Source organism: Urocitellus parryii, chromosome 3, assembly GCF_045843805.1.
Source record: "Urocitellus parryii isolate mUroPar1 chromosome 3, mUroPar1.hap1, whole genome shotgun sequence".
Classification (NCBI taxonomy): Eukaryota; Metazoa; Chordata; class Mammalia; order Rodentia; family Sciuridae; genus Urocitellus; species Urocitellus parryii.
This window is the reverse complement of record NC_135533.1, coordinates 6866514-6890583: the sequence shown is the minus strand read 5'-3', so window position 1 is coordinate 6890583 and position 24070 is coordinate 6866514. Positions and strand designations below refer to the sequence as shown.

Sequence of the window (24070 nt, the reverse complement as noted above, 5' to 3'; positions counted from 1 at the left end):
TGGCAGAAATGAATTAGCCTGGTTCCCCTAATAATATTGACATTATATTTACAACAGAGGGAGGCAACTTGAGGCCAGGAAAGAAGGGAAATCGCTGAGTTCTGGGAGCATAACCTTTATAAGTCCTAATCTCCCTGAGGATAATACTAACTCCATGAAATACTCCTTTCTCTATCCTGGAAGTATGCCTAACAGAGAAAGTATGTACTTGATAATGGCCCTTCTGAATATAGAACTGTAAACACGTGTCTCTCTTGGGCCCATAATGTTCTTCATTTTACTAAGTGCAATGGAACTCAGGCACCAGTAGGTCTGTCTCTCAGGGGGTGATAAGACTTGGAGATCTCTGTTCTTAAGATAAGCACTCGTCCTTTAGGGAGACCAGGTAGACACTATATTGCTGATAATTACAAGGACTTCTCCTTGGGTGAGGGGTAACTGTCTTCCCTGAGTGCCCACTATATGCCAGGCAGAAGTCTCATCTCATTTAATTTCACAGCATTAAAACAGACCAAGGTTGGCATTATTTTCTTCATTTATATGGGAGGGGGGAAAAGAGAAAATATAAAGTAAATTAAAAAAAAAAAGAAAAAATATATATGGGAGGAAAACGTGAGGCTCGGAGAAGTTAAATTGCTCAAAGTCACAGCTAGCAAGTGGCGATTTGGAATTTAAACTCAGGTGTCTACAACAGTGAAGCTGCACCCTCTGCCTAAGAGTACCTGGAGCATAGTAGGTGTTCAGTAAACGTTTCAGTAAAAATTTCAGAAGGCACCATTTTCTCCTGGGATGCCCAAAATATTTGTAGAATTAGCAGAAAACAGGCCCGCAGTCCAGGGCCCTGCCTTGCTTGGGACTTGAAGGAAGGCAGGCCGTCGCGCGGACCCCTGACCTCGGGCGGAGCCGCCACATCGCTCTGCGGGCGGCGGTGGCTCCAGCCCAGAGTAGCCGCGGCCAGCCCCCGCGGGCGGGCAGGAGCTCCGAAGCCATTGGCTGGCGCGCCGGCTGCGGAGGGCGGGGAGCGCCGCCGAAGGGGACTGTTTGCTCCTACGGGCTGTAGATGGAGCTGTCCGGCCCCGGCGAGGGGGAAGGCGCCTGGAAAACGTTCTTCTTCTCCCTGGCCGGCCCGAGCGGGGAACAGCACTCCCAGGATGCAGTTTGTGTCAACACGGCCGCAGCCTCAGCAGCTGGGCATCCAGGGCCTGGGGCTGGACAGCGGGAGCTGGAGCTGGGCCCAGGCTCTGCCCCCGGAGGAGGTCTGCCACCAGGAGCCGGCGCTGCGCGGGGAAATGGCCGAGGGAATGCCGCCCATGCAGGTGGGTGAGCCCCGGGCGCCATGGCCGCGCCTGCCGTGGGGGCGGGGCGGGCCGGGCCTCCAGCCTCGCGGGCCCGTCGTGCAGCGCCGGACGCGGCCCCCGGCGGCGGGAGGCGCAGCGGGCCCGCCGCGGCCCCGGCGCAGGCCCCGGGCGGCAGGCCGTGCTGCGGGGCCGCGAGCCGCTGTCCCGCCCGTGCGCGCCCGGCCCTGCCCCGGACGGCGCCCGCCGCCCTTCGCGGGCCGACTGAGGCTCGCGGCAGGCCTCCTGCTCCGCCGCAGGGCGATCGCCTCGTCCAGGTTACACCGCAGCCAGGTGGACGACAGGATCGCAAAATGTTTCAGCGCCATCTCTCCCAAGTATAATGAGCCACCCACTTTTCCTCGGCACCGGTGCGATCCTGGGAAGGGACTGTGGGGAGGTGACTTGGTCGTCTTGGGTCGGCGAACTTGGCCGCATATTGGAGTCCTGTGAGCAGCTCGAAGACAACTGACGCCGCCCAAGCCGCGTCCCTGAACGGTCAGCTCCAGCCCCTGGGGGTGGAGGAGGCGCCGGTCTTTCTTTAGGCTCCAACGCGGTCTCAGGTGCGGCGTTGAGAACCAGCGCCCCAGGCTGACATAGAACCCAGGGAAGAGGCTCTCAGGCCTGAGCACCTCTCCAGAGGTTCTGCGGCCACCCTCGAATGGCCTCCGCAGAGGCCCCTCTGCTCCCACCGGAGGAGCCGGCCCGGAGCTGCTGTGTATTCTTTGATCGATTCTCAGCTTCAGGTCTTCAAACTTCCACTGGCAGCCCTTGCCCTCTTCTCTGGCTAGGTCGGAGTGCAGCCTCCCTGAGCCCTGTGGGTGGCTTTGATGAAGAGGCAACGGGCCCTACCCAGCCCGGACTGCAGCCCCAGAGCCTGCTCTCCTCTCTCCCAGAGGGAGAGAGTCTCAGGACACTGTGGGAACAGCTTCTGAGTTTGGGAGAGTAGCAGGCATGCTTGTCACTGGCCTGTCCAGTCCACCTCAAAGCCAAATCCCTCCACTTTCCCAGCAGGAGGGCCTCTTCACAGCAACAGGGAGAACAAAAAGTGAAACCTCCTCTTGACCCAAGCAGAAAGAATTGGTTCTCAGCCTGTGGAGCCCTGAATACTAGAACAGTATGTCACTGGTTCTCAGATCCCCAAAGAACTGTGGTCACCCTCCACTCTCCTTTCTAGACATAGCGCTTAGCCCCCAACCTGCACCCACTGGCCTTACTCTTGGGGTGAGGATTCTGTGCAGAAAGATAATGGAGGAGGTCTCAGGCCATGGGGAACCTCCTTCTCAGGAAGCAGGGAGGGGTCCCAGAGCTTTTACTCTTAGCCCTTGTGGAGGGTGAGGGATGTCCCCTCCTCTTGAATGAAGAATTTTGAATGAATGACATTTTTTTTAGTTAATCTATTTTCATTTTGCAACGTATTTAAGGAAAAGGGAAACAACAACCCCCCCACTCCTGATTGCCTGTTCTCTAGCTTGGGCATCTGGTATCTCCCTGGTCTGCAGCCCTAATAGGAATGGTGGCAGCAGCACATACCTGAAAGGTTGGCATTACCTGTAGCACCCACAGGTGTGTCTGTTGGCAGTGCAGGGTGGTACTATGGAATGTCCAGCTGCTTCTCCATGCCTCAATTTCATCATCTTTAAAGTAGAGATAATCATTCTTTTTTTTTTTAAAGAGAGAGTGAGAGTGAGAGAGAGAGAGAGAGAGAGAGAGAGAGAATTTTAATATTTATTTTTTAGTTCTCGGCGGACACAACATCTTTGTTGGTATGTGGTGCTGAGAATCAAACCCGGGCCGCACGCATGCCAGGCGAGCGCGATACCGCTTGAGCCACATCCCCAGCCCCAGATGATCATTCTTGTCCTAACCTGCTGAGAGATTGCTGGGAAGATTAGCATCAGAAAGTTTACATGAAAATTCTTACCCTGAAACAAAAAACACGGGGCAAATATGAAATTTACAATTAAATCTAGCCCATGAAGAAAACAGCTGCTCTGTTCAGAGAGAGTCTGAACATTTTAGACAAGGGCCCACAGCCTTGACTTCCAGAAGTCAAAGTAGGTGAATTGGTGGCCAGTCTGACGCCCCACAGGCAAGAGGTGGGCTACGGTTTGTGGGAGGGCTAGATGGCTGCTCTCACTTTCGCTGGGAGCATTAATGAATACCATGGCTGGAGGTAGGGCTTGGCAGAAGAAAGACAATCGGTGGCATTTGATTAATTGTCCCCTGTTCTCAAGCCACTTTCCCCTCTCGCGCATATTCTCATACTGGGCTGTCGCTTTTTCCCTCTGCACACAGGCTCAAGAATGGGACATGGATGCCCGGCGACCAATGCCTTTTCAGTTCCCACCCTTCCCAGATAGGGCGCCTGTCTTCCCTGACCGCATGATGCGGGAGCCCCAGTTGCCCACGGCGGAGATCTCACTCTGGACCGTGGTGGCTGCCATTCAGGCTGTGGAGAGGAAGGTGGACGCCCAAGCCAGTCAGCTGCTGAACCTGGAGGGACGCACGGGGACCGCGGAGAAGAAGCTGGCCGACTGCGAGAAGACGGCCGTGGAGTTCGGCAACCACATGGAGAGCAAGTGGGCCGTGCTGGGCACCCTGCTGCAGGAGTACGGGCTGCTGCAGCGGCGGCTGGAGAACCTGGAGAACCTGCTGCGCAACAGGAATTTCTGGGTCCTGAGGCTGCCCCCCGGCAGCAAGGGGGAGGCACCCAAGGTAAGTGGGAGGTCAGCGGCAGGGCTGGAGGTGAGCAACTGCGCAAGGGAACGAAGCCCCTGATTCCAGCTACAGGCTTCACAGGCTTCCCTGGCCGTCTCATTCAGTGTCGTGGTGAAGCCTCTCTCTCCTTAGCCTCCTCTTGAACGTCCTCCCCGCAGCCCTGTGCAGCAGGTTCTTCCGCGTGCGCTTGCCTTGGAGCCAGGTCTCATTACCCCATGCCCTCCCTGAGTTCCTGGCTGGCTGCAAAGACCTTCACTGTTTGGTTTTTCCACTTGAGAGCTGACCAGTGACAATTTGTCATTGGTTACCTTTGTATCTGCTTGTCCAAACCATGGCTGGGGACAGACCCAAAACCACAGTGAATGGACTGGCTTTTAAATCTGGATCACTAAACTCAGGTGGGCCCTTTTTGGCCGAATCATTTCTGCTTTCTTCTGGCTGGTCAGCGCTGCTCTCATTGATGCCCTGATTTCGATTTCTCTGAGAGTCTGGAGACACTCAGAGGAGGCTTCCTTGTGTGGCATCACATTCCCGCACCTGTTGCCCCCCGTGCCCTGGTCATTGCCACTGAGGCTTGGTGTCCGTCCACATCCCCTCTTCTAGGAGGCTACCCTAGCATCTGTGCCACCTGCCTCTCAGCGCTCTTCTCTTTCCTGGTGCTGGCACTCCAACACTCCACGACCCACCTGTCTCAAGAACTCAACCTCCCCCGCCCTGTACCTCCCTCCACTTAGCACCTCATTTTCTGTTCTCCTGGAGAGCAGAATCCTTTAAAAGAGTCTTTTAGAAGTGTACACTTGTTATCTCCTGTTCTCTCACCCCCATTTTCTTCTCCCCAGATTTCTATTATAGAATATTCAAACACATACTAAAGCAGATAGAATAGCATGATGGAAGCCCTGTGCACCTACCGTGGGCTTCAGTGCTCATCAAGCCTGACTGATCCTGTTTCTTCTGAATGCCTACCCACTTCCTCACTCCTTTTATTTTTTTCAGAGAAATAAAATTTATTTACTGTCTTATGTTATCCCAAATAGGATTTATATGACTCTGCCTTTTTTCTTTCTTTCTTTTTAAAAATTTGTTCACCAGAAGACAGTATAATTTGATCAATTTCCTTCTCCAGTCCCTCTCCTTTTCCTCTCCTCCCTCCCCTCCCCTTGTTCCCCTTTTTCTATTCTACTGGTCTCTCTTCTATTTTATTTTATTTCTTTTTAATTTGTTCCAATCAATCACATATGGTAGTGGAATGCATCTTGACACATTGTACACAAATGGAACCTCACTCTTTTAATTTTGAAGCAAATGCCAGATGTCAATCACTTTGTTCATAAATATATCAGTATTAATTCTAAAAGGTAATAACTCTTTAAAAATAAATATACTGGCCAGGTGCAGTGGCACTCACCTGTAATCCCCGCAACTCAGGAGACCAAGTCAGCAGGATCAAAAATTTGAGACCAGCCTTAGCAAATAGCAAGGCCCTGTGCAACGTAGGGAGAGACCCTGCCTCAAAATTTAAAATAAATAGATAGATAGATAGATAGATAGATAGATAGGGCTGGGGATGTGGCTCAGTGGAAAGTTCCCCTGCCTTCAATCCTTAGTACCAATAGATAAATAAGTAAACACACAAGGAAGCCCACTATCCATAAAATCAAAATGCATTAATAAAAATAAATAAACTCCATGTTGGCACTGCTGCCACAGGAGAAACCTCACCCCACTCCAGTGTCCTGTTGGTGTCTAGATTTTCAATTAATCATTCCTTCCTTTCTTTTTTCTATTTTTTTTAAAAATAAGAATTTAAATAAGGTCCACATATTGTGATTAGCATGTCTGTCTTTTTTCATCTGTAGATTTCTCCTTCATCTCTGTTTTTCCTTGCACTTCATCTGTGAGAGGAACTGGGCTATCAGTCCTGTCTAGTGTCTCACTGCCTGGCTTCTGCTGATGGCATCCCTCCTGGTCCTACTGAGCATGTTCCTCTATTCTTAGTGTTCCAGTAAACTGGTAATTGGATAATTCTCTCTGGAACCCACTCTGATCCGGCTTGGGTTCCCTCCCTCCTGTCGTATGGGTCTCACCCAGGCCCTAATAAGGTCCACGGTGTTAAAGCCACTGATCAGGTCTCAGTCTGCATCCTCCTGACCCACCAGCAGCGTTGTGTGCAGGTGGCCACTCTGTCCTTGGCGCGCCTTTGATCTGCTCCCAGGATGCTGCTCTTGACTCCTTCTCTACCCAGTAGCTGGTCCTTCTCAGCCTGCTCTCCTGGGTTCACCTCCTTTTCCCAACATCTTACAGTTTGTAGCGGTCTTGGGCTCATCTCAGCCTTTTGCTCTTATTTACAGTCACTTCCTCATGACTTCCTCCAGTCCTATGGTTTTAAATGCAATGTGTGTATTGTCAACGCCCAAATATATTCTGTCCCTTCTACTCTCTGCCCTGTCTTGAATTCATTCCTTCCTGAATGCCAGACTCATGTTCCCACCTGTAAATTTAGCCTCCATTTGGAGATAAATATCTTAGACTTAATATAACCAAAATTAACTCTGGGTATTCTGCTTGAAGCCTGTTCTGCTCAAAGTCATCCTTGTCTCTACTGATGACAGTTCCATCCTATTCAGTCACTCAGTCCAAAGCCTTGGAGTGCTTCTTGTCTCCTCTCTTTCTCTCACCGTCTAGTATAATGTACAGTGTGACCACACCTCACCTCATCTTGATATTGCTGCAGCTCCTGCCTGGTCTCTTGGTCTCCACCCTTGCCCCTCTCCCATTCCGTCTACTCTCAACAGAGCAGCTAGAGTGATTCCTTTAACATATAAACTGGTCACAGATGCCTAAACTTTCCAAATGGCTTCCCATCTTACTCAGAATAAAAGCATGTTCCCCACCACACTCCCCGTTACACCCTGGCCTCTGACTGTCCTCCAGCTTCCCATACAGGCTCCCAGTTCAGGGACATTCCACTGAGAAGTTCCTTCCCTGGACACTTCCTGGTCATCTGCATAGCTTCTCCCCAACCTCCCGGCTTCCTTCAGGGGTCTGCTCAGCCATCACTTTATCGTGGACCCTTCTGTAGCCACCCTATGAGAAGAACCACGTCCCTCCTGCATGCCGTTGCCTGTCCCTGCTTTGGTCTTCCTCTGAGCACTTATGCCATCAGCCTCTTTAATATTTACACCTTTTTTTGGCTTCTTGGTTGGCTTTCCCTGACAAGAATGTCAGTTCTGTTGGGTTCAAGTGTTTGTCACGGCACCTGGCTCAGAGTCGGTATGCCCAAGGTGGTGGCGCTCCAGCTGGACAGCTAGCAGCTCCGTGGAAGGGACTAGGTCTCACATGTCTCCGCGGGTGGCAAGGAGCCCAACCCATCAACTTTGCCAGAGCTGCCCCTTGAATTTATTTGTCAAGGCTTCACATACTGGATTGTCACAGGGGCTTTGTTCCCTGCACAGCATTGAGTGGGATTTTGCAGATGTTGCTTGCCTATCACAATCAGCATCTACTCACACCCTGCCCTTGGTGCCTGTCTGTACCACGTGTTTTAACTCAGCATTCTGTCCTCATGTAGCACTGTTAGGTGTTCTCTGTGTTGGATGAAGCCTCAGAGTCTCAACTGTGGTGTGCCCCTGCATGATGAGGGAGTGGTTATGGGATGTGGAATCAGGGGACTTGGTTGAGTCTTGACTGTCCACTTCTGGTTTTCTACGATGCGTTAAGCATGTGTTTTCATGATCTCTGAGCCTCCTCCATTCCTCTTTAAAGAAATGAAGTCTGAGCAATTAAGTAAACTTGTAGCTAATCGCTGTGAGCCCCAGTGTTAACCATCTGTAGCATGGAGATGCTACTGTGCTGGCTTCATAGAATTATGAGGAGGCATTGATTTTGTTTATGGAAAAACATTTTGTGGGTCCTTGTTAGTTACCTATTGCTGTGTAATAAATGTAGCAGTCTAAAAAATAATTATCATCTTGCAGTTTCCGTGGGTCAGGAATTCAGAAGTAGCTTAGTTGGGAGCTTCTGGCTTTTGGCTGAGGGTGTGATTATCTGAAGGCTTGACTGTGGCTGGCAGGTCTACTTCCTAGACAGCTCACTCACCTGGCTGTTGGCAGGTCCCTTACCATGTGGACTCCACTAGGACTACTTGAGCATCCTCACAATGTGTCCACACCCATGCCCCCTCTCATGAGGGATCCAAGAGAGAGAGACCAGGATGGAACTGCAGTGTCTTTTATGACCAGTTTTAGAAGTTGTGTACTATTACTTCTTTATATATTTGTTAGAAGTGAGTGACCAAGTCCTGCCTATACTCAGGAGAAGAATTCAACTCCACCTTTTGAAGGGACTATCAAAATTTCATGACATTTGAAAACCACCACAACTGTAAAGCACCATGAGTATGTTAATGCACATTGCTGGCCACAGTTATGGTTCATTATGTGTTCCTGGTGTGCAAGGTGCGTTTTCTTTATCTGCTGGATTTAGGAGGGATGCTGTCAAATCTCTTTGGGCCTGTCAGGTTCTATTGAGTCTGTTGGTTGGTTCCTAGCTCATTCTGGGTAGTCTCTCCTGTCCAGGTGGATCAGAGGCTGCTGGCAGTCTCAAACCAGGCCTAGACTTCTGTTATATCCTGTCACAATAAAGTCATTAAAAAGTGATGCCCGTTCCTACACATGAGAATGGAATTCTGAATATTGATTTTCAAAAAAAAATGGTAAAGTGAGGCAGAGGAGCTGGTGTGTTGGAAAGATAGGCTTTGGGTACCTTCAGTTTGAGATACTTAAAGACAATTAAATGGTGCTGCCTAGAAAGCCAGTGGAAAAGTGGAGACGCAGGGAGGAGTCGGGACAGAGCCTTGTCCTGGAAGAAGAGGAGGAAACAGTAAAGAAGGCATGAGCCATTTGGACAGCAGGCAGCACAGTAATGGGAACCAAGCAGGCAAAAATTCTAGAAAGATGGTCTGACCTTTCAAAGAAGTCTGAAAGGTTACAGCCGCTGGTGGCCCAGGACCTTCCAGGCTGTGGTTTCAGAGAATAGAGGACACAAGCAGAGTATGTCCCTTGGAATGTGTCAAGTGAAGATTGAGAGTAGATTAACCAGAGGTAGCAGCTTTGAGTGAAGGTTTTCTCAGCCTGGGATGACCCAAAAGAGAAAGGCGGTGGGAGAGAGGAGGAGCTGAACATGCAAAAGAGGAAAGGGCAGAAGTTAGAGAAGTAAAGGGCACCTATCGGCAGGTTTGCTTTGGCAAGAAGGAAAGGGCAAGGAAGCAGCTTGCCAGTCTCTACCTGAGGACAAAGACAGAGGCAGGTGCAGAACGGTCAGAGAAGAAAGCTCTGGAGCAGTGGAAAGTTTGAAACCAGCCTCCGCAGGGACAGAGCAGGATGTTAACCAGAGGTCACCAAAGGCTCCTGGGCAGCCTGAGACATGATGTGAATTCATGGTAGATGTTCTCTTCAGAATTTCATGAGTTTTATCTAGGAACAGGGACTTAAAATGAAGAAAAGGGGCCATGTCTGTGCTAGCTCTAGTTAAAAGTTCTAAGCCTGATTTTTTAAAATTTTAATTAGGTATCTGTGACAGCAGAATGCATTTTGATTCATTGTACACAATTGCAGCCCAACTTGACACTTCTATGGCTGTATACGATATAGCTTCCCACCATATTTGCAGTCATACCTACCTCAAGTAATGATGTCCATCTCATTCCACCATCTTTCCTAGCCCTCTGCAAATTCCCCACCCCTCCCTCCCCTTTGCCCCATCAGTGTTCCTCCATTTTCTAAGCCTGATTTTTAAAGACGGATGGTGAGCTGTTGGTAGGGACAGTGCCACTCTGCACAGCTGTGTAGATCACCTTTGCAGGAATTATGTGCACCTGGCTCAAAGGCTGACATTTCTAATTGGCATGTAGGTGCCGCCCCCTCACGAGGCTGTGCACCTGACTCTGCCGTCTCTTTCTCATTTGCACCAAGGTGCCATACAGGTCAGCTTTAGCCCTGTAATTGCAGATATAAAGACTGATGGATGAGGACTAGGGAATGGAGGAGAATTGGGGGGCTGGATTTCAGAGTGAGAGCAGCGGCTGGTTCAGCAGAGATGTGAAAGTGGTAAGTGGGAGACCCACACAGTCAGAGAGGGAAATCCACTGATTCAAATCACAGAAATGAAACCAACTTGAACGATTTGGTCCAAGGTGAGGTCGAGCTGGTGAAGGCTGAGATGAGTGCACACGAGGTTCCTGGTCAAACTGAAACCCCGGCTTTATGTGACAGATCAGAACACTTCAATTGGCAAGTGACTGACATGAGTGATGACAGGCCACACTGGCACTTCCTCATGCACGACACACCAAGACCTGGAGCTTTCACACATACATGGCTTTGGATTGTACAAGTTTTAGTGACAGAAATGTAACTGTGTCCTCAGGGGTAACCTGACCTGAAATTCAGGTTTCATCACAGAGCTTTATGGTACTTGGGTCACCGATCCCCATTCTGAGACCCTCCCACACCTCTGTCATCCCATCCACCAGGAGAGGCTCATTGACTTCAGCTTTGCCTTTAGGAATCCAGTTGACCTAGAAGTGAAATAACAAAGGACATCGCTAAATACTTTTTAAAAAAGTGGGTGGGCAAAGTTGACCATCAAGGCTGTTGGAAGCACAAGAAGGTCCAGGGGATAGAATTCCGAAGTGGGCTGCCGTGGGCTGGGATCCAGAGGTTGGGACGCACAGAGTGCAGGCCCGGCTCTGGGGCGGATTGGCTCCTTTACTGCGCAGGAGAAGCGGAGCCAGTCAGGTGGGCAGCAGGCACGAAGCTGAAACCCTTATTGTCCCAGGTCCCTGTGACTTTTGTCGACATTGCGGTTTACTTCTCTGAGGACGAGTGGAAGAACCTGGATGAGTGGCAGAAGGAGCTCTACAACAACCTGGTTAAGGAGAACTACAAAACTCTGATGTCCCTGGGTAAGGACACCTCCCCTCTCCACCGGTGAGCCGTCTCTGGAGGGGGTGTGTCAGCCTAATGGAAAGACAGTTTATAACAGGGTGAAAGTAAACGCCTGGCCACAGGGCTCTCACCTTAAATTCTCTGTGCACTACTACTATTTTAGAAGACAGGAAAATCTCACATCTGCACCTCACTACACACTCCATCCCAACAGCTGGGATAAGCCCAAGTTCATGTGACGTCAGCTTTCTCTTTCTACACTAGAGGTCTGGGAATCTGCTTGTCTTCAAGGTTCCTCCTAAGAGGTTACCTACCTTGCTATGTGACTGCTGCCACACAGAGGGGTGCTCAGGTGGAGGGATGGCTGGCAGACAGCTCCCCTGTCATCTTGGATCTGGGGTCACTGGCCAACTTCCTTCCCTTCCCTCTCACTTCCAGACACAGATGGCCCCGTGCCCAAGCCAGATGCTCCAGCCCCGGTGGAGCCTAGGGAAGAGCCTTGCGTGTGGGAACAACGTCACCCTGAAGAGAGAGAAATCCCAGTAGATACAGACACAGGTAAGGGCTGCCAAAGAGAGCGCCAGGTCCAGGGGAGGGCAGGAGAGGAGAGCCAGGCAGCCTACACACCAGGCTGGGGGCACTACGGTGTTTGGGCAGAGGGAGTGTCTTGAGTCCTCCTGGGGGCCAGTTCTGCTGCAGTTGAAATGTGGTGGTCACTTACAGGAAGAGGTCTTGGGGCCTGAAATCTCAACATGGACACTTATCTTTTGGTTTGTTAAAGCTGTGTAGCTTTGGACTCACAGGTAAGCTGGGTGGAGAGTCCAGAAAGTATGTGGGCTTGTGACACCTCCCAGGCCTGGTGGGGAGCAGAGAACTTAAGCCTGGGAGCCACCAGAGGCTCCCTGCCTCGGATCCAGGAGGCTGACGGAGGTGAAAAGGGCGTCTGCTGTGGAGGCACAGTTCTGCTGGCCCAGCTCATTGCCCAGCTGTATCTGTGGTTTCACTCATGCCTCATCCTTGCCCAGACACACACCTCCTGCGCACACTTACCCTGCGATGCTCTTTCCTCACTCAGCAAAGAACCTCAAGTCGTAAAGGAATCGGTTCCCTGGGAAGCCCATCTGGCCAGCATTCATACACTGGGACAGAAGGCACCAGGGTTCTAGTCTCAGCTCTGCCCTAGAGTCTGTCCCCAGGGCCTCAGCTCTCCGAGCAGTAGTGTTGACAGGGTGAAGTCTGGCCCTCAAGCCAGTCCTCTGCCCAACAGCATGAACACTCACCCTCAGCCCCCTGCCTCACTTTCCCAACCTTCTCTCTCTCTCTCTCTCTCTCTCTCTCTCTCTCTCTCTCTCTCTCAATGAGGTCTCACTGTTATACAGGTTGGACTTACACTCACAATCCTTCAGCCTCAGCCTCCCAAGTAACTGGAATTACAGGTGTGCACTACTATGCCCAGCTCTTTTATCAAGATGAAATTTATGAGCAATAAAAATCACCCTTTTAGGGCTGGGGTTGTGGCTCAGCAGTAGAGTGCTTGCATAGCCTGTGTGAGGCACTGGATTCGATTCTCAGCACCACATATAAATAAATGAATAAAATAAAGGTCCACAACATGTTAAAAAAAAAAAATCACCGGGCTGGGAATGTGGCTCAGGCAGTAGCGCGCTCGCCTGGCATGCGAGTGGCCCGGGTTCAATCCTCAGCACCACATACAAACAAAGATGTTGTGTCCGCCAAGAACTAAAAAAAATAAATATTAAAAATTCTCTCTCTCTCTCTCTCTCTCTCTCTCTCTCTCTACTCTCTCACTCTCTCTTTATTAAAAAAAAAAAAATCACCCTTTTAGGAGTCGGAGTTGTGGCTCAGTGGTGGAGTGCTGGCCTGGCCTGTGTGAGGCCCTGGGTTCGATCCCTAGCACCACATATTAATAAATAAAACAAAAGATCCATTGACAACTAAAAAAAAAAAAAAGTCACCCTTTTAAAGTATATAATTCAGTAGTTAACTGAGTGGTGCAACTGTCACTACTGTATAATTCCAGAACGTTTTCATCATGAGAAACCTCATACCCCTTAGCAGCCACTGCCCTCTCCCCTTTGCCCCAGCCCTGGCAACCACGAATCTCTCTGTCTCCATGGATTTGCCTCTTGGCTGTTCCAGCTCAGTGACTCCTGCCCCGTCTTCATCAAGACTGCAGATGTCTGAGTTCAGCAGCTGTCTGTGCAGTCTCTAGTATTATGTGGTAGTTTTTTACATTTCAGGCACCATAAAGTCCACAATTTCATTGAGTTATCAAACCATCTTGGGACTGAGCACAGGGACCACTTGCCTATTTTATTTATTTATTTATTTAAAAATATTTATTTATTTATTTTAGTTCTCGGCAGACACAACATCTTTGTTTGTATGTGGTGCTGAGGATCTAACCCGGGCCGCACGCGTGCCAGGCGAGCGCGCTACCGCTTGAGCCACATCCCCAGCCCAACTTGCCTATTTTATAGAAGCAGCAGCAGCTGAAACCCAGAGAGTGAAATGCCTCATGCACTGAGTCGGTAGAGTTGAAACCAGGATCCCCATCTTCAGATTCCTCACCAAGTCTCTTTCTATTGCCTAAGTGTCGCCTGCCAGGAGCTAGTACATTGCACAGTAGAATTCCAGAAGAGGAAACTGCCCTTTCGCCACATCTTGGGTTCTACTAAAGGATGTGTTGTCTTTTATGTTTAAGGATGCTGTGCTTTACCCACCCAGCATCGAGGCTTAGCTGTGCCTCTGCCCAACCTGCCTGCAACTAATCAAATCATGTAAATGTATGATTTGTATATGTGTAAATATATATTTACATACATATATATGTACACAAACATGCATGTGTATGTCTGTTTCTGGCCACTTCAGTGAAAAGCAAGGACAAATCACTGCAGTCAGAGGTCAAACACCTGGCAAGTCTTCATTACCCAAGTCGTATGGTGTGGGATTGTGTCCAGTCTTTCTCACCCTCTTACACCTCATTTTGCTGCTTGCCTGCCCCTTTTTCTGAATGTTGGTCACTTCTCTATTGGGACCTTCTATTCCCCAGGGTCATCCAGAACCGGAGACCCCTGCTCTCACCTGTAAGTGTGGGCAGCCATGCTCCTGACCCCAAATGTGCTGGTGGCTGGTATATGAAAAATAGTGTGATTCTCTGTCTGCAGGAACAGAACCCCTGGTGCCTGCACAGGATGCATCCTCCCAAGTGAAGCGAGAAGGAGCTCTGTGTGTCCGGGGCCAGCGGGGCCTGGAGGAAAGAGCCATCCCCACAGAATCTATCACGGGTGAGTGAGCCAACAGCCTTCCGGCCCAAGATGGGAGTGGAGGGGTTGCGCACCGTTCATAACTCCAGGGGTGTCTGTGTGCGTGCTAGACCAGAGGCTGCACCAGCAATGAAAGCACACTGCGAGTGCAGGACAGGGCCAAGGCAGGATCTCTCTAGGGGTGCTGACATGGCACACAGCATTGACAGTTCATGACTATGCCCAGGCTTTGCTTGTTCTCTTTGCACTCATCTTTCTATGATTAGGTTTGGACTATCTTTCCTCTTCCTTAAGAACAGTATCACCACGGGACAAGGTAGTATACATCTATAATCCCAGTGACTTGGGAAGCTGAGCCAGGAGGATCACAAATTCAAAGCCAGCCTCAGCAACTTAACAAGGCCCTAAGCAACTTAGCGAGAACCTGTCTCAAAATAAAATATAAAAAGGGCTGAGGATGTGGCTCAATGGATAAGCACCCCTGGGTTAAATCCCCAGTACCAAAAACAAGCAAACAAACAAACAAAAACTGGTATCACTGCCAAAGTACTAAGTGCAAGGCACTTTACTAGACTTGCTGGGGACAGAATATAGAGACCAGTAAAACCTGCCCCCTGACCCAGAAGACTTTTCAGTGCTTTGCCCAAGTATCTTGTGGGTCTTAGGGGAGCTGCTCCCGATGGCATTCCAGGTGGGCTCTGTAGCAGGTGTGTGTGTGAGTCAGAGTTTGGCGTGGCAGCAGAACCAATGTTGCATGTGTTTGTGTGTGTAAAGAGAGAGAGGTTGTTTTAAGGGATTGGCTTAGCAATTGTGGAGGCGAGCAAGTCTGCAGTTCCCAAGCAGGCCAGGGGTGGAGGCCTGGGAAGAGCTGATGCTGCAGCTCAAGCCTCAAGCCATCTGCTGAAGGTGTTCCTTTTCCTTGGCAAACTCCATCTTTTCTATCAGAGTTTTCAGGTTGAATGAAGCCTACCCACATTTTGACTTCATATGTAGTCTCATCCAAAAAGCATACTTGATAGAAACATCTAGAATAACATTTGACCAAATATCTGGCCAACCCAAGTTGATACACAGAAGCAACCATCACAAGATAGATTAACATACTGTGGCTCCCTCCTCTTCCACTCGTTAGAGCTCCATACCTTGACTCCCTTAGGCAAAGCCTCAGACCCATAAGCAAGTGATAGTAGCATCTAGGAAAAGAATTGTTTCTCCCTGGGCATCAGGAAATTCTGGAAAACACCAAGTATTGCTCTCTTTAGAGAGACCTGGAGGTAAGAAGGCAGTAAAAGGTAAATTAGGTTTAATAGTGGAAGAAAGAGGATGTGGGATCTTTTCTCTCATCTTAGAAAAGTCCTGTTCAAATGACTAAGATAAAAAACTTCCTGAAAGGGGTCATTTTCCTGGGAAATGCCCTCATAAGGATCCCTCCTCTCATAGTGGTCGCAGCAATAGAGTGGGTACCTCATTCTAGGAAATTTGGAGCACAAAGACACCTTGTACCTTAAAGTCACGGTTATGTCATTCCCCTGTGGAATCTACTAATTTGCAACCACAGATACATTGTCTGTGGCCAGAATGACTTGACACTTTAGCTAATTAGAATAATTTAGTTACATACATGCCTGATTTTTAGGGAAAACAGATAATTGCATGAAATCATAGATTTACTCAAAACACAAACTGGTGACGATTTCATTTCATTAACACCTTTGCTGCTCTTGTTCCCATGAATAGACTCCCCCATCTCTGCCCAGGACCTCTTGTCCCGGATTAAGCAGGAAGAACAGCAGTGCGTATGGGACCAGCAGGATTTGGCAGAAAGAGATATTCCCACAGACCCCAATTCAGGTGAGGAAAATGTCAGAATGAATATTGAGGTCAAAGAAATCATTTATTATATCAATGGAACTGATACTAAAATTACCGTAGTACCAATTTTTTTTTCTTTCTTTCTTTTGTGGTGCTGGGGATTGAAGCTGGGGCCTAGCACCGAGTTTTGACAATCTGATGCAGGCTCACCCAATTGGGCTCTGTGACTTGTGAACGTTGGCAGAGCTGGGGAGGTCCCCTGTTATCCCTTCTGGAAGCTCTGGCACCGAAGTCTTATCCCAGCCCCCATACCAGGAAGAGAGGATGAGAAGCAAAGTCTAAGGGTCTTTGTAATTTTTCAACTTATCAAGGGAGAAATTAAAGGGACCCAGGGCAGATGGTGAAGCAGAGTCTCCCTGGTAAAGAGTCCTCAGGCTTCACATGGGTCTTGTCAGTGGCTTTGATTACTGGTTCTGCATCACCAAATTCTTGAGTCAGACCAATCAGCCATGGCACTGTGGGCTATCAGAGCTGAGTCTTCCTCTGGCCTGGCCTGGCCTCATCTCTCTGGGGCTCAGTGGACAGTTGGAAGTCCTGGATTCCAGTCTGACTTTGTTGCTGCCCAGGCTTTGGGATGAGCTTCCTCCTCTCTAGCAGCTTTGAATTGTGTAGCATGAGTGAGAGCCCATGTAGGAAGGCTTGAGAGGGCAAGAAGGACCCCATAAATATAGATGGATGCCCAAGACACCACCTTCCACATGGCCAGAGCCTCTGCATGCAATGGCTTTCCATCCTTCTGTGGGATAACAGCTGGGAGAGAATGAAGTATAATGAACCTTCTTTCCTGAAAATAGAGTCTCTCATCTCGGCACATGACATTTTGTCCTGGATCAAGCAGGAGGAGCAGCCGTATCCTTGGGGCCCTCGAGACACAATGGAAGGAGAGCTTGGACTGGACTCTGGCCCCAGTAAGTAATGCGCCCTCCATCAGGATCCCTGGGTGTTTTGACCAGGGTTGCTGGCCTCAGCCTCCCCTTTTTGGGGTGATGTGTTGGTGGCAGTCTTTCATAAACTGGAAGAACTGTTTGGATGAGAGAACAGTGCCTGCCCTTGGTTTAAATGGGATTTAGAGCAGAACTCTTTGTACCTGTTGACATGGTGGGATGTCAAGGAATGCCAGGAGACTGAACACAGCACAAGAGGGAGCAATAGCAGCCCCCTCCCTACCCTGGCCGCCATCCTAGCTCTGGCCTTGAAGCCACAGGACCAGCTCATCAGGCCCTGCCAGGAGCTTCTGCCCCAGCCCTGGTCCTCGGTGCTACTTTCCGATTCTTCCAGGTTGGCTATGAGCTAGTCTACCTGGAGGAGCCTTTGCCTGGGACCATACAGGGCTGGGGACAGATCTAAGAAGGCCCCTGGAAAGCTTGCCAGGCTTTGCAAATGACCAGTCCATTTTCCTACTTTGGTTTGGCTTTGACAACCCATAGGACAGTTTGCCTTGTCCTGTTTTATCTTTGGGATGCCTTTGAACCCAGCATCAGAGAGACAGGAGTATCTGGAAATGTCTTTCTCCTCGTAAGTCATGATAGTCTATCTGTCAGGTCCTGTTTCTTGTCTTCCAAAGGGAGCCTGCCTCCTGCTTATTAATGTTGGAATTTGAAACTAGTATATCAGCCGTTATTTCTTTTGAGGTTTAAAGCCAACCTAGTGTGGTATTGCCAGGGACAGATGGAAGGACTCTTTTTTTTTTTTTTTTAATGTTTTATCAGTGGACACAACATCTTTATTGTATTTTTATCTGGTGGTGAGGATCAAACCCAGCACCGCGTGCATGCCAGGCGAGCGTGCTACTGCTTGAGCCACATCCCCAGTCCCGGAAGGACTCTTAAAATTATGTGAAAGAGTCTTTTGGACTGGGGTTATAAGGGGAGAGGATGGTAGGTGAGACCTGTATCTGCCAGACTTCTTCCCCAGCCCTGGCTACGCAAGAGGAGGAACTGGTGTCCTGCTTGACTAAAGTCAGACTGCTACCTAAGTGGACATTACAATTTAGTAAAAGAGATTTCTGATTTTACCTATTAACGAGTATGTGTTGAGTCTCTACTCTCAGATAGTTAGTGTAAACAGGGTAAAAATCCACCTCATCCAAAGTTAATGTGCAAAGCAGGAGCTCTGAATAGGACTTTGGAGCCCAGTGACTACCATGTGCTTCTGGAAGGAATGGTGGCCAGCTACACTGTAGCTGGGCTACCTTATCCAGGTACCCACATCCACAGAATGTGCTTTGTCCCCTTGATCTCAGCTCACATTATTCACTGCCTGGGGCCAAAACCTTCTCTACTTTCTGTTTATTTAGCCAGTGTTTCCTTAGTGCCCACTCTGTGCCCTGTGTGTGTCAGCGTGAGAGTAAGCAGGTCAGAAAGACTTTTCCTTCTGTGGGAAGAGGATGGAAGATAAGCAAGCCCATGAGCAGCCAGGGCAAAGCCAGGCCGTGGCAAGTGTCCCGAGGGTGATGGGCCAGGAAAACAGGAGGAAGGGACGCAGCAGGGCTCTGAGCAGAGCCTCCAGGAAATGCCTCCCAGGGAAGTGAGAGCTGAGTGTGCTCAGCGTCCTGAGAGGAGCTGGCCATAGATTGTCTGCAAGAGTGGACCAGGCGAGGGAGAGCAGGGCAAAGGCCCAGGAGGCTTTGGGGGTGAGGCTGGGAAGGCAGGCAGAACTTAGGAACCAAGTTAGAGATTGGATTGTGTTCTAACAACAAAGGAGACTAGCAGAGGGTTTTCCGCAGGATCATGACAGGATCTGGTTTCCATTTTCACAAGGTCAGTTCAGGTATGAACAAGGGGTGGGTGTGGATTGAGCCAAAGCTGAGGAAACAAGGAGGTGTTTCAGAGGCTGGTAGCTCTGCTCTAGTGCTGGTGAAGAGAGGGTGGTTGGTCAGAGTTGGCACAGCAGCAGGGCACATGGGGAGGAAGCCTTTGGAGCTGTGGATGATGGGTGCAGGTGGGGTGAGGACCCAAGAATGACTCCTGGGTCTGGCCTGAGGAAGTGGGTGAATGCAGTGCCCCTTGCTGAAGTGCGCATCCCTGGGAAACAGCCAGGTAGCTGTGGACACCCTCTATCCCAGTTAGGACCTGTTGAGGTTTGAGGTCACATCCAAGTGGCAGTGTCCAAGATGAGCATGGGAGTCTGAAGTTCAAGAGAGAGCTCAGAGCTGAATTGATTTGGGAGCTATAGGCTGCAGTGACTTCACATTAGCCCCCTAGAGTTAGGCCACACTTCACCAGTTGAGGCCACTGTACTGCACAACACTGCCTTCCCTTCAGGTATAGCCACCAGCATGGGGATCCCAGGCCACCCGCATTTCTGACCAGCTAGCTACAAATTCTGGGTTTCCACTTTCCCGCTGGTTCAAACATGTGCTATATAAAGCCTCACAAAATTCAGAAGCTTGCCACATTTATAATTGCAATGTTATTATAGCCAAAGGGTTTAAATCAGACCCAGCCAAAGGAAGAATCATAAGTCTAGGTCTGGGAGGGTCCTAATCATGAAGTTCCCATTGTCTGTTCCCTATGGAGTCAGGATCTATCACCTTCCCAGCACCCTGATGTGTGACAGTATGCAGAGAGTTGCCCACCAGGGAAGCATGCCTGAGCGTCACTGGTCACAGTGCTTATTGGGTTTTTGTAGCTAGCTATGACTGACTGGGTCACTGACCAAGAGTCTCAACTCAATCTCTAGCCCTCTTCCTCTCCCTGGAGATTTCACTGGAAGCCCCAACCCTTTATCATACGGTTGATCTTTCTGTCATGGCCAGCTCCATCCTGAGTCATCTTATTAACTTCAACCCTATTTTTTTTTTTTTTTTTTTGGTTCTGGGGATTGAACTCAGGGCACTTGACCACTGACCCACATCCCCAGCCCTATTTGGTATTTTATTTAGAGACAGGGTCTCTAGACAGGGTCACTGAGTTGCTTAATGACTCACCATTGCTGAGCCTGGCTTTGAACTCATGATCCTTCTGGCTGGGCTTCCTGAGATGCTGGGATTATAGGCATGTGCCACTGCGCCCAGCTTGTAACTTCAATTCTTTAGAGGCCCGTGAGTCACCTCATCATCAGCACTCCATCAGAGTCCACTGTGGACAACAAAAACACAGGAAATTCCAAGTATTTAGAGACTGGTCCAAGAACCAAGGACAAAGGCAGTGAAATTATTACACATGGGCTGTTTTAAGCCTAAGGACTGTGAATTCTGGAGACAGTGTTGACAAAGAATTAAAAGAAATCCCATCTTAAAAAAAAAAAAGAAAGAAAGAAATCCCAGGCCCAGGCCTGGTAGGAACCAGAAGAGCATGGCCCTACCAAAGCTGGGAGAAGAGGAGGGAGGGAGGGGCCGATTATGTCACAGCCATGAGAGGTTGGACATACACCACAGGGGGGCGTTGGAGAGTGTTGTTGACCTTGACAACATTCTCATTGGAGTGGTGAGAGCACATGCCTGACCCTAATAAAAAGGGGGAAGGAAGGTGAAGAAGTGCTAAAAGCAAGTTTAGGTAACTCTTAGTTAAAGTGGCTATGAAAAGGAGCCGATAAATGATGGCAGCTGGGACTGGGGCACAAGGGGTCCCAGTTGGGGTTTTAACTGAACTGCCTTCAAGAGTAAAGAAGCAAGCTAGTTGTGGTGGCACATGCCTGTAACCCCAGCAGCTCAAGAGGCTGAGGCAGGAGGATCAGGAGTTCAAAGCCAGCCTCAGCAAATTAGCGAGACCCTGTCTCCCCCTAAAAATATAAGAAGGGTTAGGGGTGTTGCTCAATGATTAAGCAACCCTAGGTTCAATCCCCAGTACTCCCACCCCCTAAAAAAGAGAGTTAAAGAAGCAAACTTTTCACACCCTTTGCCAGAACTCAATCACATGCTTATATCTGAATTAATTACTAACAGGAAATCAAGGAGAAGCCCTTTTGGCCATGCCTGAGCGGGCATCATTGGAGGAGGAGGTGATGTGACATAATTATGGTAGAAAGGAAAAGCAGAACCCACTAGAGAAAAAAGCCAAGACAGTGCAGCATACGGTCTCCTTATGAGAGTTCTGCAGCTTTCTGCAGTAGCCTCAGGCACTTGAGTGCAGTCATAGAATTGGGGTTCCCCAGGGAAGCACACTGGGGAGAAGAGCAAAATGCAACAAGTGTTTGCCATGGAGGGATTGTCCTGAGAGCCAAGTTAGGTAAGGCAGAGAGAACAAAGTCTGGGTGCATGGAACATGGCGAGACAATGAGAGCTGGACTGCTGCTCATGCTGAGTTTGAAGACTTAGTCTGGGTAGGAATGTCCTAGGTTGGCTTCCAAGGGAAGCATCTCCAGAGGGCTATGAACCCAGAGTTTCTTTGCCACCCTTTGAGAAAGGCATCTGTGAAGGAATAAAGAGTAGCCAAGTAGAGTAGAAAGAGTGGCAAAGACTCAATGCAGTTACACAGGGCCATAGCCAATGGCCCAGAATGCCCCGGAGCTGGCATGGCCATTCTGAGACATCCTGAATTGAGGCAGGCAAACTTTATTTTGCTTCTGGCCTTTCCAGTGTCCCATAGAGGTAGCTGTCTGCCTGACTGGGTGGAGTGGTGGTGGTGGTGGTGGTGGTGGTGGTGGTGGTGGTGGTGTGGTGCTGGGCCTGACCTGTTACAGGCATTCAGAGCAGGTCTTGAGTATGGAGAGTGGGGTGAAACAGGGCAGGTGCACTCTGGGAGGTGGCTTCAGTTGGGGCCTGGACAGAAGTGGGAGCACTGAAAAGTACACCAAGAAGAGGTGGGAGTGGGACCAACTTCTTCACAGTTCCACCACAGGCTGCCCTAAGTGATAGATGGGGCTTTACAGGCTGGAGCTAGAGATGAGGGAGCAGACAGAAGTGGAGGCACAAGAAGACATTTAAACAGAAGGAGCACTTGGGTGCCTCCTGGGTTGGGCACTAAAGACACTGTTCTGATGCTCAGGGTTTGGACTTTGTCTCCCACTAGCCCCCAAGGCAGTGGATAGCTGTGGCCTAGTGGCCTGGAGACTCCGGTGTGCAAAGAAAAGCAGCAGGCTGCGTTGTCAGGAGCCAGGGGCCATCAGGCCTGGGTGGCACTCACACTGCCCAGCTGCCCAGCCCGTTATTGCCCTGACTACAGATCCATCTGGGCTAACTGTGGTCCCAGCTCCCTGTATACATTTCTTTAGACCTCTAGACTGATTTTTACTGTGGAAAATTCTGGCAAGTTCTTTTCCTACTCTTGAGAGAATCTCCAGAGATAAATTATCATTATTCATTAGATTGTAATTAAGCCTAATTATTTCCAGGCAGTGTACCTTTCAAGGTGGCTTTTGGATTGCAGGCCCCTACCCCTTAGCTTCAGCCTCCTGGAAGGCTTTCCTGTCCCCACCTGCCACCTGCCTGGCTGCCTCTAGTGCTTCCCAGCACATGACTTCGTCAGGCAGAGGGCCATACAGACAGCCACCTATCATCTGCTCAATCTCCTCATTTTTAGAGAAACTTAGGCCCAGATAGCCTGTGACCTGGTCCCGTTCTCAGGAACAGTGTGGGGTCCCAAGTAAGAACACTGTCAGTATGTCACTTCTTCCTGTTTTCCCCCAGGTGACAGCCTGCTACTGGTGAAGAACCCACCCCAGGCCCCTGCTCAGCCCCAGCCGCAGCCTCAGCCTCCCCAGCAGAGCCTGCCGGCATTGGCAGTGCCTGAGAACCCTGGTGGCCCCGGGAGCCGGGGGCTGCTGGATGAGGGCTTTCCAGCCCTCCCAGGGGAGCGCACCGTGGGCGAGGCGCCACCAGGTGGGGATGGCAGTGCAGGGAGCAGTGGCAGCGGAGGTGGCGGTGGTAGCGGTGGTGGCGGTGGTGGTGGAGGCGGCGGCGGCGGCAGTGGCACTGGTGGTGGCACTGGTGCAGGTGGAGGCTGTGGCAGCTGCTGCCCCGGTGGTTTGCGGCGGAGCCTCTTGGCACATGGTGCACGCAGCAAACCCTACTCGTGCCCCGAGTGTGGCAAGAGCTTCGGCGTGCGTAAGAGCCTCATCATCCACCACCGCAGCCACACCAAGGAGCGGCCCTATGAATGCGCCGAGTGCGAGAAGAGCTTCAACTGCCACTCGGGCCTCATCCGCCACCAGATGACGCACCGAGGTGAACGGCCCTACAAATGCTCCGAGTGCGAGAAGACCTACAGCCGCAAGGAGCACCTGCAGAACCACCAGCGGCTGCACACAGGCGAGCGGCCCTTCCAGTGCGCGCTCTGTGGGAAGAGCTTCATCCGCAAGCAGAACCTGCTCAAGCACCAGCGCATCCACACGGGCGAGCGGCCCTATACTTGCGGAGAGTGCGGAAAGAGCTTCCGCTACAAAGAGTCACTCAAGGACCACCTGCGTGTGCACAGTGGCGGCCCGGGCCTTAATGCCCCTCGGCCGCTCCAGGCCCCACCCGAGCGAGACTAGGGCTGGGCTGGGGGCGGGGGAGGGCCAGAATGGAGCCGGGGGGTGGGCAAGGGGCTCCGGAGGACCTACCATCCTGCCCCATCCTTCTTGGTGCACCTTCCCGCCCTCTTCTCACCACCTGCTGGAAATCGGGCACAGAAATTGCACTCCATATAGGGTTCCCCTGAGGGTTGGACAGGGGTACCCTAGGCTTGTCCAGCCAGAATGGACAGCCCACCTCATCTCATAGGGTGGACCGCACCACCCAGGAAGATGCCAGAGGGACAGCAAGGAGGTGAGAGTCATTGGACACACTCGGCCCACCTAGTGTGCCTATTGGCCACTGGGGCCGCAGATTGTTGTGATCAGGGGAAGTGACCAGGGAGTCTCTAAACCCTTCTGAAATAAGGAAATATAATCCTAAGGTTAGGAGACGCCCTGTAAAGGAAGCCAAGGTGCACTGGTGAGCTGAGGGATGCGCTAAGGGTAACCTCCTCACGATGACAACACTGCC

The 24070-nt window shown here is 50.4% G+C and overlaps 1 protein-coding gene across 2 annotated transcripts; it reads left to right on the top strand.

Moving 5' to 3' along the window:
• The first annotated feature begins 1074 nt into the window (after positions 1–1074).
• On the top strand, positions 1075–23610 carry Znf282 (zinc finger protein 282). 2 transcript variants are annotated; one of them, XM_026411168.2, is made up of 8 exons: positions 1075–1316; positions 3633–4052; positions 10893–11019; positions 11441–11560; positions 14194–14313; positions 16030–16143; positions 16959–17072; positions 22733–23610. In XM_026411168.2, exons 1-8 carry the CDS (start codon positions 1152–1154, stop codon positions 23575–23577), a joined length of 2025 nt encoding a protein of 674 aa, XP_026266953.2. In that variant the 5' UTR covers positions 1075–1151; the 3' UTR covers positions 23578–23610. The 2 variants fall into 2 exon arrangements, with proteins under 2 accessions (XP_026266953.2, XP_026266954.2); XM_026411169.2 differs by lacking the exon at positions 1075–1316 and adding an exon at positions 1510–1832.
• The last annotated feature ends 460 nt before the right edge of the window (positions 23611–24070 follow it).